General features: G+C 41.8%; 1 protein-coding gene across 18 annotated transcripts in view; it reads left to right on the forward strand.

The window, feature by feature from the left end:
• Positions 1 to 966: 966 nt before the first annotated feature.
• The window catches only part of LOC108932824 (transcription factor COE3), an 83,271-nt gene continuing 66,858 nt past the window's right edge, over positions 967 to 17,379 (forward strand). For 11 of the 18 annotated variants that reach the window (XM_018749415.2, XM_018749430.2, XM_018749418.2 and 8 more), the window contains exons 1-6: positions 967 to 1,902; positions 2,238 to 2,394; positions 2,876 to 2,939; positions 3,473 to 3,528; positions 5,605 to 5,678; positions 7,284 to 7,352. In XM_018749415.2, the coding sequence (XP_018604931.2) occupies positions 1,769 to 1,902; positions 2,238 to 2,394; positions 2,876 to 2,939; positions 3,473 to 3,528; positions 5,605 to 5,678; positions 7,284 to 7,352 (554 nt within the window). In that variant the 5' untranslated portion in view covers positions 967 to 1,768. The remainder of the gene's footprint in view (positions 1,903 to 2,237; positions 2,395 to 2,875; positions 2,940 to 3,472; positions 3,529 to 5,604; positions 5,679 to 7,283; positions 7,353 to 17,379) is intronic. The other 7 variants (XM_018749424.2, XM_018749425.2, XM_018749426.2 and 4 more) reach the window with 1 other exon arrangement.

Consider the following 17,379-nt stretch of genomic DNA (forward strand, 5'->3'; position numbering starts at 1 on the left):
AATTAAATGTGTACCCTGCCAAGACAAGTGTAATAATAATAATAATAATAATAATAATAATAATAATAATAATAATAATAAAGAGTTAAGACTATCCTAGAGTTTTTTCAATTATTAAAGGACAGCCCTGGGGGTGAAAGGTGCATACACGATGAGCATCTCTATAGCCTAAAATAAAATATTAGCTATGAAACCCATTGAAAATAACGAGGACAATGAGTATGATGCGCTGCAATAGCCAGGATGAGATGAGAAAATGTGAAAGCACAGCGAACGTTCAATTCTTTATAGGAAAAACGTGTACGATCATTTTTTTTTTCTCTATAAATAAGACAACTCTCTGAAAATGTATCACATTGCATTTTTTATTTTCTTATCTTCTAATGGAAACTTTTCAGTTTTAATCCTATATTTTGTACTGTGGTAGTTTACCTAAACTCTGTGCATTCAAAATTAAATATGAAAATTACCCGAAACGATGATGTTTCATAAAGTAAATTATAACATGCATGATCCGTCCACACCCTGCAAAATGAATATCGTTCACGTAACGAAACTACCATCTTTCAACAGAACATGCATTTTATGTACAGTAATCGCAATTTGATTGCTGATTGATTAACACGAAATGAAGAATATAATACATTATTCATTTATCCGATAAAAACACGAGAGAAACACGTGATATCGCAAAACTTCAGTGTCTTATTGTGCAGAGGGATAGTTTCATAGGTCAAGTGTTTTTTTTTTTTTTTTTTCTTTATGGATTTTGTGTTGAGAAATAATAACTTCACTGGAAGTTCATTTGAAGAAAAAAAAACGGTGAACTCACCACGTTGGGGAGGAAAAGTGTAGGCAGCGCGAGCAGGTCGCCGCCATTGGTCCGCGTCCGTGAGGCTCAAGCCGCGTCCCCCGGCCCTGGATTTGTCAACGTTCCATATATGGTAAAAGCCACGCCCCCTCCGACTAGCGTCACGTTCTGACAGCGCCGCTCCCGCGGGTTCGGAGTTTTTTTGGCTCCCGGGAAAGGCTCCAGTCCTCGGGGATAGACGGCTCAGGTTCGAACGCCTCCGTCCATTCCGCGAGAAGCTCTCTCGTGTCCAGGAACACCTCCGCGGCGATATATACTTTTTAATATTATCATTTCTTTCGTTTATTTGTCTTTTTGATGCAGAAGAGCCGCCTTTTTTTCCAGAAGTGGTCCATTCAGCAGTGTCCTCGAGGTTCATTATTTATTACCATTATTATTAATATTATTATTATTATTATTGTTATTTTGATGCTGCTCTTGAAAAAGAAGAAGAAGAACAAGAAGGATGACACCACACTGAGAGCATCACCTGAGCACGCCGGGCGACGTTTGCGTTTTTAACAACAACACCAAGAAGAGAAAACAAAAAAGAGGAAAAGGACAGGAATAAGGACACATCGCGAGCTGAACTACTTCTCCCGCGAAAGGACCTCCTTCTAAGTGCGGCGCGCGCGCGTGTGCGTGTGCGTGCGCGTGTGTGTGTGTGTGCATGTGTGTGTGCGCGCGCGCGGGCGCGCGCGTGTGTGTGTGTGTGTGAAGTGTTTATGTCGTGCCAACACGGGACAAACCCAAGAAGGAGGCAACACTTGAGGAGCTGGTCTTGCTGATCGCTCACAAGTCCAGGCTCTTGCACTTGCGTCGTCGCCGAAGAGGGAGAAAAAGCAGCCCGGCCGCGTCCCCGAGCATCACCCCGTTGGGCAGGATCTGGTGTTTTTGCGCACAAAAAAAACTGTTTTAATGTTTGGGATCCAGGACAGTATACCGCGAGGAGGGACGACCATGAAGGAGGAACCCCTGGGCAGTGGGATGAACCCGGTCCGGTCGTGGATGCACACAGCTGGCGTGGTGGATGCAAACACGGCCGCCCAAAGGTATGCATCATGCCAAATCATCTCATTTTGATTTCTTTCTTTTTTTTTTTTCAGTGCATTTCTCATATCGACCCCCAGATCCCACCCAATACTCCGTATCAATTACAGACTCCCCACGCTCCTCAACATTGCATCATATTACTGTTATAGTGACAAATCAAGAAATCTCCCAAACGTGCATCCCCATCCCCATCTCCAGTGAGTGTGTGTGTGTGTGTGTGTGTGTGCGTGTGTGTGCCTGTGCGTGTTTTTTCATCATCATGTCTGTTGATCTCCAGTGTGCACGCGGTACTTAAGCCGAGGTGGTCTCTCTCCTTCCCTCTTCCCCCCCGCAGCGGCGTGGGCTTGGCTCGCGCGCACTACGAGAAGCAGCCGCCCTCGAACCTGAGAAAGTCCAATTTTTTCCACTTCGTCCTGGCCCTGTACGACAGGCAGGGGCAGCCCGTGGAGATCGAGCGCACCGCTTTTGTGGACTTTGTGGAGAAGGAGAAAGTAAGAGAGAGGGAGTCACTTAGTTTGGATGAACCGTCCAGAAAAGCAATTACATTTTTTTCCCCACTTTTCAAATCACAGTAATAATAATAATAATAATAATAATAATAATAATAATAATAATAAAGACACGCACGCAGTTTATTCACAGGGATTTTATGATGCTGAAGCCACGTGCAAATTTTGAGTTCAAACGTCACTGATCAGAGGACAGGAAAACGTGGTTAATATTTCACATTTTCATTTATTCGTTAAGGGTTTTAACATTTTCACAGGTCATTACGTATTAGAGCTTTCATTGTGGCGCACAGATATTACGGATTTGCCTCCATATATACATGAGTAGAGAGAATTTGTCACGTGCTTCTCAGTTGATAATTCTGTCATTTATATTACATGGACAGGCTGCACTTGATTTGCACGATTTGATGTGAAGAGAAAAAGAACAAGGTCTCAATGTGCCCTTTCTGATCATTTACAGGAACCAAACGGTGAAAAAACTAACAATGGGATTCATTACAAACTACAGTTATTGTACAGCAATGGTAAGTACTCTTTACCGACAGAGATCTCACATTTTTTTTTTTTTTTGGGGGGGGGGGGGGGATTCTGTAGTTAAGTTAAGTCAATAATTGCGCAAAATTAATTTCTACCAGAAGCCCTGGTGTGATTGAAGAAGAAACAGCAGCAAGAGGAATAATTTTGAAAAGAGAAAAACATCAAGTTAATAACAGAGCACCTCAACCATGAACACAAGTTTACTTTGAAATTGTTAGTTTGTGAAAATCATATTACAAACTGCCCCTCAATCCCGAAAATATTATCCTCATTCGAATAGAGCAAGTATTACGTTTTAAATAATTTACCTTTACAGACTGTAAACAGGTGGAAAAAAAGTGTAAAAAGGGAGGACGGCATATATGTATTGGTATTTAAACATTGAAATAGAAGCGTTTATTTTATTCAGCTGCGAAATGATATCAGAGTGGTAGTTTATGATATGGAGAATTCGTATGTGATATATAAGTCAAAGTGTTATTGTGTAATTAAAATGAAAATCCATTCGTTTTATTTGCAGGCGTCAGAACAGAACAGGATCTATATGTACGGCTAATTGATTCCATGACCAAACAGGTAAGATCCTTATTTTTTACTTCGTTCACTCTGTCTATTTTAACTTCGAGTCACGTGTTTTAAAAATATGCCCATTTTTCTCCGAAAAAAAAAATGTAATTTAAACCACATCCCAAGAGTCACACAGATCTCAGTGAGTCAACAGGACAAATATTGTTCTATATGCGACATTAATAGTCATTTACAGACTAACGTCATTTTATTGATAGTTTCTTTTAAATACATACTTAATAACTCAAAATATACTGGACCGCGGTTACTGCGCTCTGATGTCCAGGATAATATTTTTATACACCACTGGCTGGCTTTTTTAAGAGTTTATTACCGCAAAAGCTGTAAATTCACTTCATTCTTGGCACATCATTTCGTTATGTTGTCTATGTAAATATGATAAACCAAATATTTGTAACTTCGTTCCTATATCTCTGCATTAACTAGGCTTTAGTTCTTCGTTCCCTCTCATCAAAGATGGCAGGAAAATGAGAAAATTACTGTTGTTTCTGAAGCTCTTAAAGTGAGTGTCCAAAAAAAAAAAAAGAAAATATGCTGGAATAGTGAGACAATATTGAATATTTAGCGACGCACACTGATCAGTTCTGATTTAATCCGACCCCAAAACCCCATTTTACTGAATATTGAGCTCTATCCCTTAATCTCTTTATTTATTTATTCAATTTTATCACTTGTAAAAAAATGTTTACAAATTAAAAAATTCTGAACGTCATCTCCGTTTTTCGCGAGTATTTGCAGAGATTTAATAATCACTTCAGTTTCCTTTTAGTTTTGTCGCTGTTGTGGGAGCTCTGGGGTAAAATAACGTTTCATGGTTTGACAGTGAAGTAAAATTGCAGTAAAGTGGTGAACTGGTCAGCGACGCGCCCCTTGGTCACTTTATGGATTCATGCTGCCAGTGTTTATTATAAATGCGGAAATTATTATAAAGACTGAAAAGTCGAACGTGAGGCTTTAAATGCTGTAATGATCACCCATCGGCAGTATATGTGAAGTTTGCAGGGCTGCGCAAAATAAATCAGAGCATTAAGTCGCACTAAAGGACAGAGGATCATAATGAGCACATATCCAGAAGACATATTTCCTTTTCCATATTTGTTCAGGGCACAAAGTGAATCGCTTTAATAATTCCAGCTGTAAAGCAAGTAGGTGAGCTTTCGCTTTACCACAGTTAAACCATGGGCCGCACACTGAATACTGTGCTTACACCAGGCAGTGTGTGAGGAGTGTCTTCTCCCAGTGAGCAGGGTAAGCCGTGTGTCCTGCCTGAACACACAGATGAGTGTGGTGGGAGCAAAGTGTGGAGTATGTACTGTTCTGAGCATGCTGAGGAGTGTGTTCTGAGCACAGACACACACACACACACACACACACACACACAGATGAGTGTGAGAGAGCTGAACACCACTCTTCACCTATAGCACCACACCATCTGCTTGAGCCAATGTTCAAAAATCAGCCAACCGTACGGCCAGACAGCGCTTTTTGTCCACAGGAAAAATCATTGTTAGCAGCTCAAAATAAACAACAGATTGGCCATTAACACTCTCCCCCAAATATCCGCAGATCTGAGCCATGCTGTGGGTCTGTATGTGTGGTGAGGGCTTTAACTGAACTGCCCCCCTGTGGAAACAAGATTTAATGTGTGTTATTTAATGCATGTTTACATTTAAAGTGTACAGTATGTTTCATGTACTCTATATACTCATGGAAATAAAAAAAAAAACACATTAAATGAATTATAATTACTATGCATCATATTACGCAACTGAAGAACACAAAAAATTCTCAGTTGTTACAGCCTCTTGATATTCACTGGGTAACGCCTGTCTAACTTGAAGACACTCAGACAGGGTATTCAGTTAAGAATGTCCATTATTTGCAGGGCTCGCTATTTGTATATTATTTTCAAATTTGCTCAGAATAGCTGAAATTCTCTCTGCAAATCGATTACCTGGATTGATCTAAATCAATGAATGTAAACACAATCTAATCTACATCTCAAGATTGTTACCACACATCTCACAAAATCTAATGTACATGTATCTCTTGATTAATTTATAGGCAATTATTTATGAAGGTCAAGACAAAAATCCGGAAATGTGCAGAGTGCTCCTCACGCATGAAATTATGTGCAGGTAATAAAGTTTTTCTCTTTACATTTCTTTATTGATCAGTGTTAAGGTTTTTCTTTTTTTTTTTACTACTTTTGGATTATACTTGTCCAACGGTTTTGACGCTGCCTTGTTCATCAAGATATGACGCATGATATGAAATGATGGCATTAATGATAAAACAACTAACATCAAAGGAGTTATGATTCAGCGAGAAGGTGGCGAGCAGCTCCTGTTGGTTTTTATGGCAAATACATATACTGTATAGTTTAAACTGCATGGGATGATCATTTGTTTATCCATTTGTATAAAACGTAAATATGACTTATGAGCATATTACAAAACTGGTGAAACATAAGAAAAATTAGCAGATGTCTAAGAGGACACAAGATAATGCATCCAGAACTGAATGAACGCAGTAACTCTTCTTTTTACTGTCCTGTTTTTAAACCTGAACGTAGAGAATTTCAGGTACTGGTGTGTGTGTGTGTGTGTGTGTGTGTGTGTGTGTGTGTGTGTGTGGGGGGGGGGGGGGGGGGGCACTCTGAGCTGCGACATGAGTGCACTGTATTTTGATACTTCCCCTTAACCCCCTTTTGTTCCACTGATCCACAGTTCACCTCATTCACAGCGACCGTTTCCCACATATTTTATGCCCTCGAACGATCAAAATACATCCACACTTTATTTTAAATAAGCGTGCATCAGTGCTGTCTTTTTCCACGCACCAAGTGACTCTGACCTGCTTATCGGAAATGAATAAAAATTAATTGCACCTTACAAAATTAAAGGCCACAGTAACATGCACCTCACTGAAAGGGGTCACACTACGCCTCATAATCACAAACGCTGCTGAAATGCACTTCTTGCACAGCAATGCTGTTGAGCAGCCACCACTGGAACGGGGACTTTTTCAGATATTGCTTTATAAATGTAGATTATAACCAATAAAGCTGAATTTCTTTATTACCCACCTCTGCATGCACTGCAGTTAACATGGAAAGTGCACAGATGTGATTTAAGCTTTAAGTGGAAGAGAGTGGAGTGTTTTAATCACTTTAGCTGTCAGCTTTAAAAGGCTTTGTGTACAATGCCTACCATATGGTGTTAATTTACCTAATTTATACATGTAGCCATTACACAAGTGTGCGTTTTTTAAACGCAACAAGCCCAACATTTAGTTTCCTTTCTATTCTAATTAAACTTTCAGCATGGCTGTAGGTACAGTTAAGGAATGACGTTGCTTGGTGAGCGATGGAGGCAGGCTTTTGAGCCTGTAATTAATAATTGCCCCGCAGAAAAATCGGTGGAAGGTGGCATCTTGCATCCTCTCCAGAAATAACAGCTTGACAATTAGAGGTAAACAAAAGATGAAGCTGTGAAAAGTGATTCCCCAGCCTCCTGGCATTGCCGCTTCTCAGTTCACTGCTAAGACAAACACCACAACATGTCCCCCCCCCCCCTTCCTCTGCGCCGTGGTAAAAGTTCGAGCGTGCAGTAAATCACATGCAGTTACGTGAGATATGTGATGCAATGGTCACTCGTTTTGACGAGTAAAAAAGAAATAAGAAAAAAAAGGCCACTTGGAGAGGTGCCCTGTGCTAACTGGAGCTAAACGCTGTCCTGCAGCCGGTGTTGTGACAAGAAGAGCTGTGGCAACAGGAACGAAACCCCCTCGGACCCAGTAATCATCGACAGGTAGAAACAGCTTTCATTCCCCTATTTGTCCTGCTTCTGTCGTGTCCTCTCTGGCTGCGTTGAGTCTTTGTGCCGCGCCGTGCCGCTCGCTGTTCTCCCGCGTGCGTGATGGTGCACAGGTGGGTCGACTTGGAAACCTGGCGGCCAACTCTGCGGGGATTCGTTAATTGCTCGCGAGTTGTCCAGGGATGCGGTTTCATCTGCCTCTCCTCTCGCTGCGAGCGGCGCTTTACGCCCAGAGTGTTTCTGGCTTTAGACGAAGGGACGGATCACAGGAGGAGCCTCCCTCATTTGCAAACAAGTGTCTTCTCTGCTTGTCCTTGCTTCTCCTCGTGCGAGGATCACACCTGGGCTTCTTCGCTTGTTCGCTGCCCGCCTTGCTCGCTGGGGGGCTTCGCAACATCCTGAGTGATGTTCTGATGTTGTCACTGGGCCCTTTATTTCTTATACTCATTTTCAAGTGATTATGTTCTCATTTTTAGAAGATGGAATTATTGCACTTGGCTATTGCTTGTAGAAATTCAGCTTTTCTTTTTTTAAGGCTCATGTTTATTAACAAACACGTGAAGGGTGCCTGCGAACTGAACGTATCTCTCTAATGATAATCTTATTCTGGGACCGTGCACTGGGACTTAATCCTGGGTAAAGCCTTATTTTAGAAATCAGAGCGGACAGGATTATAATAACATTCTGCAGTGCAGCCTTATAACGGTTGTGGGTTCGGAACCCCTCGGCTCTCCTTCGGTATACGAACACTACCTGTGCTGCACGTGGGCTGGGACGGTAGTCGCTGTGGATGGGCCCCGGAGTGATGGCATGCCTGATTAACGTAGGAGTTATCGCATGTAGCACTTTTGATGCTGAACTTTGCAGTCCACCAGCCGGGAAATGAATCGCAAATTTGAAAGTGAAGATGGCAAAAGCACGCGGCACTTGTGGATCGCATTGCTAATGTTTGACTTGCGGAATTGCTGTTTGCTTAGGGCAGAATGTTTGGTATCTGACCGAGAGAATGTCTCTCTTATTAGTAATCAGATAGGCCCGACCAGTTGTTGCTATCACTCCACCAGCGTTTCACCTTAGATAGGAATTTGAATTTACAGTATTCAAGCTATAGAAATTGTTTCGCAAACCCTTACAATCATACCTCACATTCTGAATTGTAATATAATCCTAAATACATGATAAAATAAAATAAATGAAAATAAAATAAAATAAAAATGCCTTTGTCAAGGACTAATAAAAAATGAGCTGCACAATAAATTTAAAATCTCCCAGAAATGTTTTTATATATGTTAAAATCAAATGTCGGCTGCGGGCTAATACCAGTCACACTTCAAAAAATATTCGGTGACATTGATATTAAACATCCGGTAAATGTTTTGCTTTGTGCTGTAGCTGAATGGACTTTAGAGTACGGGATTTCACAGCGCATTGTCCTCCAGTCTGTGGAGTGACATGAATAACGGCGGCACAATAGCGGGACTACAGTGGAGTGAGTGTTAAAGGGCGAGAAAAAGAAGTGAAGAAATATCATCGGCTGCAACCGTGCAATGGAACCTCACATTTTTATTATAATGCGACTCAAAGAGATCACAGTATCAATTTCCAAGCAGCATGAAAACACGCAAAAAAAAACCATGTTTCCTCTTTCGAACCAGCCGTTGTGTGTATTGCTAGTATTGAGGAAGATTTAGTCCTATCAAAACCAATATGCTGTAGCGGTCAGAAGTGATTGCAACACATGTCCATTAAAATGCATGTTCCACATAGTTCTGCTACTCACAAAGTATCAGGAGCACTGAGTCATGGTTTATTATGTGTACATGCACGTCTGTGTGCAAGGATTTGTGGGTGGATGGATTTTTGACGCTCTGCTCCATTATTGCTGTCTTTACTAGTTGAGCACAGAATCTTTTACGGTTCATGGTTACTATATTGCTGGGATGGAAACTCCCCATGCAGCACTGTACATAACCTCGGGCTTCCCTATTCTGAGGTCTGGGCTGAACCTATAGGCTCCAAAGCTCCAGCTGCTGAGGTCTGAAAAGCCTGATTGTCGAAGCAGACAAGAGGGATCTGGTTACGTTACAATCAAAACATTTAGCCGCGACCCTACACCGAGGGCGCCGGTTGCCACGATGCGGCTGAGCGAGGCTCGCTGGCCATCCTGCATCAGCAGCATCCTCGGAGACGCTTTCCCAGATGGTACTGGGGGGGCAGTCGCACTCCTCGTTGGCATCTCGTGGGGCGGCAAACTGGCATCCTTGAGGATGTGGCATTTTCAATGGAGTTAGGAGACTTATCATTCCAAATGCGTCCTGTTTTCCTATAGTGGTGCCAGACATCTGTTTATCCCATTTTCTCTTGGATTTTGTTACAGCATCAGATTTTTTAGAAAAAAAAAAAAAAAAAAAAAACTTTGGCTGATTTTACAGCTGTTACAGTGTTCCAGCAGAGATGAATATCTGAATATTTGAAAAGTGACCTCTGATGACTCTAGATTATCTATATTTATTTTTGCACCGTGTTTAAATTTTTTAGAATAATTAGTGCATTTTCCATTTTTCCCAATCTGAAACAACAGGAACACATCATAAAAAGTAAAGCCAGCATGCTTTTGAAAACAAGGATATTACTTATTTATCATGTATCGGATGCTTTTCTCCGAGGCAACTTTTAAAACTTTTACAATTCAGGTTTCTACACTAAGCCACTTACTGTTATTTATCCATTTACACAGCTGGGTGTTTTTTTTTTGCTTTTTGTACATTTTACATTTTTATATATTTTACAGTGATTATCTTAGTCAGGGTTTCTACAGTGGGAGTGTTGATTCGAACCCGGGTAAAGGTTCAGTTTTGCAGGACCCTACAGTTTGTGTGTACAATAACTGGCTTATGCAGCCTTGTGTATAAGCTGTACATTATAGCTCAACAATAAACTAGCAGTGGTGTTCAGAATTATTTACGCATGTGGTTTACATCAGAAATGTAATAATAATAATAATACTTTGGTTTTCGATGGCTGTTTTTTTCCTGGTCGACAGAGGTTCCTTTCACTTCCTGTCACAAAGGTCAACACAGAGTGACCTTTGATGGCAGCCCATCTGATGAATAATTCATATGATTGACTTTCTTGTCTAAGCGTGGGGACATTTTATTCATTTGGCTCATTTAAATGGCCTCTCTGCACCTGTTCCAGTATTAATAAAATGCACTTTTGCCCAGTGCTGATTTTGCTTGACAATAATTACACTGTTTATCAGCCAGGTACATTGCCTAATGATGATGTTTGATAAGGACCACAAAGACAAGCTGTTCAGGTCATTTTCCAAATGAATGTTCTTGCAAAGTTATTGTCGGAAGGAAAGAAGAAACCCACGTTTCCTCACGAGGTCTGCTGGAAATGTGATTAAATCCAACTCAAGGCATCTTTCAGAGGGTCAGTGCTTTTGTAAGAAGAGGTATGCAAATTAGCTCTCGGTATTAAAACAATTAAATGAATTTTCTCCTGTAATGTCATGCCGGGGAGGATTCTGGGAAACAACTCCACCTTTGGATAACCTACAAAGTGGCCTACGTTTATGATGTTATGCGACTTGTTTTCTCTGTGAGCACCTGCCATAATTGCATTAATGTGCTTTGCATGTTACGCTCAGCGATGGTTGGAACTGATGCGCTGCGGAAGATCCTTTCTCAGTTTTGCTTTTGGCTGAAAACACTGAACTGCAGGTGATCATCAGTTTTTTACACAGACTATGTCTGTGAGGAAAAATGAGAATTCGGCCTGCGATCCCTCAGCTAGAGAAGCAGTGCGGGATGGTCAGGCCCATGCAGCTTGTGGCTTCCTCTAATCTGATCAAACATCACATCCGAGGCCTGGGAAAATCCACAAGTCTTGCGTCCATACAGATCGATGGGACGAAACATCGGGCATCAGTCTTAACCTTGCCCGGAACTTAAATACCTTCTTTCTTACATACCCAGCCTTTTTAATTCAGCTCTACTCTGTAGTCTCTAAAATGAATGCATCATTAGTAATAATGAAAAAGTTGATACGCTCTTATGGGTGTAATCAGAATGAGTTAAAATCCCAATAAAAGCAATTGCAAAGTGAGGCGGAGACTTGCGTATTTCTCTATGTGCAATTATTTTTCCGAAAAGCAGTCTCAGTGCGCGTGCGCTTTTTGTTGCATTGCCCCGAGCACCTCGCTGCACCGCGTTCCCGCAGCACACAGCTTTACAGTACGTGTGTTTTAACAGCAGACAGAAGGCGGGGGAGGGGCGTACAGTGAGGGCTGTCAAACAAAACAGTGTGAGGCGCCCCGGAAAACACATCCTCTCTTTTAAGTACCGAATAGCAGCGTAACAGTGAAACGCGGCCACACCTAGTACTTCCGCTCTAGCGTCTCTGATGAATTGCACCAGTACAAAAAACACAATCTAATCCTTTGTACTTTGCACTCAAAAAAAAAAAAAAAAAACTTTAACGTATGCATATATCAAATAGCTGTCTGAGTGTGCGTCTCAAACTGATGCATTGCTTTAACTGTAATGATCTCGTATATCACTGTGGTGTTGCGATACCCAGCGGTGGCTGTGATGCGAGTTGAACGGGAGACGCATATTTGTATGATACATGTGTGTTGGGCCATGGCTGGCCCACCCAGGGCAGGGTGCTAATGGCAGTTCCTTGTACGTCAAAGAAAAAGAAAAGGAAAAAACTCAATACTTGTCACCCCTCGTGCCAAGAAGCGATGAGCTGGCAGATCTACAGGAAGTGTGAGAAACTTAACCTGGACTTGGCAAGCTCATCGAAGCCTGCGGCTGGAGAAAGTGAAACCCGGCGACTGCTGAAACAGAACCAGAAACGTGCCCTACTGGGCTCACTGTACGGTGGTCTTGGGAAACTGGTTCAGTGGCCAAAATGTGACACCAGGCTAAGGCCCGCATTTCAATATTCGCTTAAAGTCAGTCAAATGGTGTATTATTACGTTGCACAAAAGTCAGAAAGAACCGAAGAAACACTCAACTTAAGTATAATCAAGTAAAGTCCTCGTGTGCTCAGAACCCCCCCCCCCCCCCCCCCCCAGGTTTACGTGAATTGAGGTAAAGCTGGGAGAGCATGCGCGAGTTTGCCGAAATACTTATTTTTCGTGGAGAACACGTTTCGGCGGGAAACCTTCATCCTTATCCCCGTACGTAATGAAAACCATGACATATACATATCGTTCTGAGGTCATAAAGTAAGAAATGACATCATTATGAAAAGAACAATCAATGTAAAATGTCAACAGCAAAATCTGTGTCGCTTCCACCGGTTTACTGTTACGTTCTACGTTGTTGGTCCATCGATGATTTCATTTCCCACTTTATGACTGCAGAACTGCCTCGATGTCAAGGTTTTCACTACATACAGGTACGCTCATGAAGGCTTCCCACCGAAACACATCCATCGCGAAAAAGAAAAGTATTTCGATAAGCTTGCATGTCCTGTCTCATCCTTGCTTCAGTTTATTGCATTGCACATAAACGATCCCTTTCAATATTTTAACGTCGGGGTTAATATTTATGTACAACTGGTGTTTTCTTAAGTTTTCAGCAACTGACAGTAGGGCTGACGACGGAGCGTAATTCCTCAGCTTCGAACGGACGTCTGGAAAGTGGATGTTTCGCTCGGTCAGGTGAACAGGGCGGCAATGCATTACCCATGAAATAGGGAATTAGTTTAACATATGTGAACGGGGAAGGATGTATTTTGTGCCGCTCTAAGTCATGAGGCTTGGCTTGGCCAACAGACGAGTTTGGCTCCAGCCTGTCGCTGGTGAAAGACAAAACACGGCCTCACATCTGGTGAGAAAGAACACTTCATTTGCCGCGACTCTCACTGTTGCACCTCTTCTGACAGGGGCAAGATGGTTCGGGCGCCGAGTGAGATGGCCTATTAGAAATAAAAATACGCACACACTCGTACACACACGCACACAGTCCTGGGGCCATTTCACGAAGAAACTAAATAATCAAGCACTGTTAGTATATTTTCTGAGCTCCCTGTTTGTTTCCCCAGTTCACAGTGGAAATAAGCAACACATAATAAAACGTGTTTCAACTGCACATGCTGCTAACTGATATCTGGCCATGATTGTCTATGACTACATATAGAGGTAGCGCAGAGCAAAATATTGGTTCCAGGCAGAAATAGATCAGAAAGTTGAATTTAAAGGAGATCAAATAGAAGGTTTGGCAGTGACACCGACAGGGTGACCATTCACCCCGAACAGTGTTCGTTTGGGTACGGCAAGCGCGTGACGAATGCAGTTCACGTTATTTGTTTTGTTTGTTTAGAGACGGAGCACTTGCACTTTGGCAGTTGGTCCTGCTGCTGCTTTTACTGCTGAGAGGCGCCAGCACTCGTTGGGCGTTTTGTCTGCACAGAGCCTCATTTGTGCGCTCAGACTGCTAGACGAAAGAGTATCGCGGCAGTTGGAGAGGGATTATTATTGCATAATGGGCAGTTAAGAGAGCCTGTCCTTTTAACAACCAGATGTATTAAATTGGATTTGGTATCCTGTGGATTATTCGGATTGCACTTGACTGATAAAAGTTTAGCAGGATCTCTTTTATTCCTGTGTCATCTCCGTAGTGCGGAAGGGGATCCGTTCGCATTTGGCCCTCAGCACCGTGTGGAATTAGTCTGTTTCCACATGGCTTCGACATTCCAATTGATAATATAAAGTAACCGGTTTCACACTTTTTATTAGAAGCTTGCTTGCTTTTACTTTAAGTTGTCAATTGTTTTTAGATGATTAAATACAAAAGCCCTCCAATGCATTTCCTCTTCTGTACCTCACTCTCGCTTTTGTTCTGAACCAGTTCACTAGCATTTTTCCATGATTTTTCTGAATCCAACTATGAATTGTGTCTTATTGTGTCTTATTTCACTTTATTTCTGTATACACACACACACACACATTTTCAGAACCGCTTGTCCCATACGGGGTCACGGGGGAACCGGAGCCTACCCAGCAACACAGGGCGTAAGGCCAGAGGGGGAGGGGACGCACCCAGGACGGGACGCCAGTCCGTCGCAAGGCACCCCAAGCGGGACTCAAACCCCAGACCCACCAGAAAGCAGGACTGTGGTCCAACCCACTGCGCCACCGCGCCGCCCCCTTTCTGTATACAGTACTCTTGTTATCTCTAGCTCAGTATCATCTTTTAAGCTTTCTAGCATTTTGCCATGATCTTTACTAATTCAGGCTCATGAAAGAGCACATGTTGAAGGCTATGTAGAGAAACAATGGCATTTGATGGGTTAGTCAGAATTGGGACCCCCAGTTCAGTATTAGAAAAGCTTTGTAAGTCAGATCAATAGGCCATTTATAATCTGATGCTGTATTTTCTTTCTAGGCACATAGCTTTTCCCGTCCATTTATTTCTATTTTCTGAATGTATGCAATTTGTGGTGTGACACCAGAGAGATGAGGTTAGGGACCGGTCTAGGGGATGACACAGGACATGGTGCTGGTTGTGGAGATTCGAGGTCAGGGAACCCAGAATACTGGGCGCAAACCCATCAGTTACCTCGGAGAAGCGCACTGGTCCTTGGCTGCACTGTAGCCCCAGGGGTGCCTGGGACGGATCTGGAGGAAACCTTCACGACAGAGCCACAAACAAGCATCATTTATTAAAGCTGACAAGGGACTTCTAAATATAGCTCCTTTTTATTTTAAAACATTGTCATTTGGAACACTGCCCTCGCCCCCCCCCCTCCCTCCCATGCACCCCCAACAAAATCGATGAAACAAAAGGGTCTGGGAATGGCCGGTACATTTTTTACTTCTTCTGGAAATCGTCCTGTCTTTGTGGGGGAAGACAGTTCTTTGAGGGAATGATTATGGGTGGTGCAACCTTGAACCGCTCAACTATAGACAACAAATCTAACCAGATAGGAAAACAAAGTCGCTTGTAAAAAGCCTGATTTCAAACTCCCCAATTTGCGTTGCCTCACACACGTTTACTGCAGTAGCCGAACGCTGTTAGTCATTCTAAGTGCTGCCAATCGCTTGGCCTCAAAACTATGTTAAAACAGCATTATTCCCTGCAATAAAAGTGTCCACAACCCCTGCTGCAGTCTTAGACAAATTAGTGGCCCTTATTAGACATGCAGTGCCAGCTAATCCATTGAACTGTAATTAGTTTTAAATATGGGGTGTAATATTAATTTACTGTGAGCAGGTCAGGTGAAGTCGATATGCTTTTGGCAACATCGGTCGAGGGAGTAAATAAAATGTGCCCAACTAATACTGTTGTATCCACCTTAACGCAGGAATTGTTGCTGCTCTTCTCGAGGTGTGTGGTGATTTCTAAAGAGCTACATAAATAAATAAATAAATAAATAAATAAAACTAGACAGTCATAAGAATTGTTTGATAGTGGATATTTTAATATTCTTCAAAATGTGCATCGCCTCAGTCTTTCACAGCCCCAGTTTAATTTCTTTCAGACAGAACGCAAGCATCAATAGTAAGTTTTGACAGTGCATCCTATGTAGGCCTGTTATTTCAATAAAATCTAAGTGCTCAAATGGTGGGAAGCAGTAATTATCTCTTTGCGAGCGCCGTACAGTGGTGCTGAAGATGACGAATTGATCACAGATTGGAATCGTGCTTTAACTGTCATGTTCCGCAGATAAGAAGGAACTGGGGAATTGCTTGTTCTTTCTGATTCAGAGCCATCCTCCGAGTTCACAGCCAGCCAGTTTATTAGCACAAATCCCACATGTTTAGTAAAGCCATTAGGTTCCATCTAATGCTAATTTGTCATCATAGAGGGAAACATAACCGTTGAGCCAGAGGACTTTGCATAACCTTACAATAAAGCCTTCTGATCAATCACCCTTATTGCTGCGAGTGTATTTCATTAATGCTTTAAACCGTACCAAATGACCCAGAGAATTAAATCAGGGCAACAGCTCTGAGTTATCGGTGAATCTCACATATAAACACGTACTGCAATACGCCTCAGATCGTATGTTTAAATTATATTTTAAAAGGCTGAACAGAAAATAAATGCGCACCTTTCACATTTATAGCGCAATCTTATTAATGAGGCAAAAAAAACAATATGTCTGTATGATAGATACCTCGACTCTAGGGACGGAAATATTAGTACGTAAACAAAAAAGTGCAAAATTGCTCACACTTGAATCTTAATTGCACTTGATGGCATAAAATGAGATTTATTGGGTACTTAAGTGTATTCTTTGTGGATTTACTTTACAGTACTAACACCTTTACTGTCTTACAATGGAATCAGCCGGCTGTAGGAGTAATAATGAAATATGACAGAAATTTCCCTTTGCTGGTTCAGTGGAGAGAGAGGTCCTGGACATTTTATATCAATTCATTTGACTTATGTTCCTGTGTCTTGATTTACCTCATGAGGAAAGCCTTCTGCTGGATTGCTCCTCAATTGAAATCAGATCTCATCTCCAGGCCTGTGGTATTGATCCATATTTAACATCAAGGCTTGTTATTGATTGGCATTGACTAACAATAAAACCACACCTCGGCTTGTACAGCAGCAGGTTCGATATCCTGAATGAAAAAGTATTACGGCTCCACTCTGTATCGACCAAGAGCAAAAGAAACAGTGACAAAAAACAGCAATAATTCTCCGAACTAATGCGAGCTAAAAGTATATCTTGTTACATACGTGAACAGTTTGAAAAATGATGTAGTCAAACGGTGCCACAGCATACATAAATTCACACATAAGTATCAAATTGTATCTTAAGAAAGAAAAGAAATACGGTACGTGTTCAGTCATTAATGTGGGGGTGGGGGGAGCTGCTGTGTGCTTCACATTCATACTCATGTCTAAGTGACTAGTAAGGTGTTAGTTAAAGGAGAAGCTCAGTTCACTTGAGCTCCTTCATTGAATAATTGAAGAATACAGTGGATCTTACTACCTATTTATATTTACATTTATTTACTTAGAAGATGCTTTTCTCAAAAGCAACT

This window comes from Scleropages formosus, chromosome 4 (genome assembly GCF_900964775.1).
Source record: "Scleropages formosus chromosome 4, fSclFor1.1, whole genome shotgun sequence".
NCBI lineage: Eukaryota > Metazoa > Chordata > Actinopteri > Osteoglossiformes > Osteoglossidae > Scleropages > Scleropages formosus.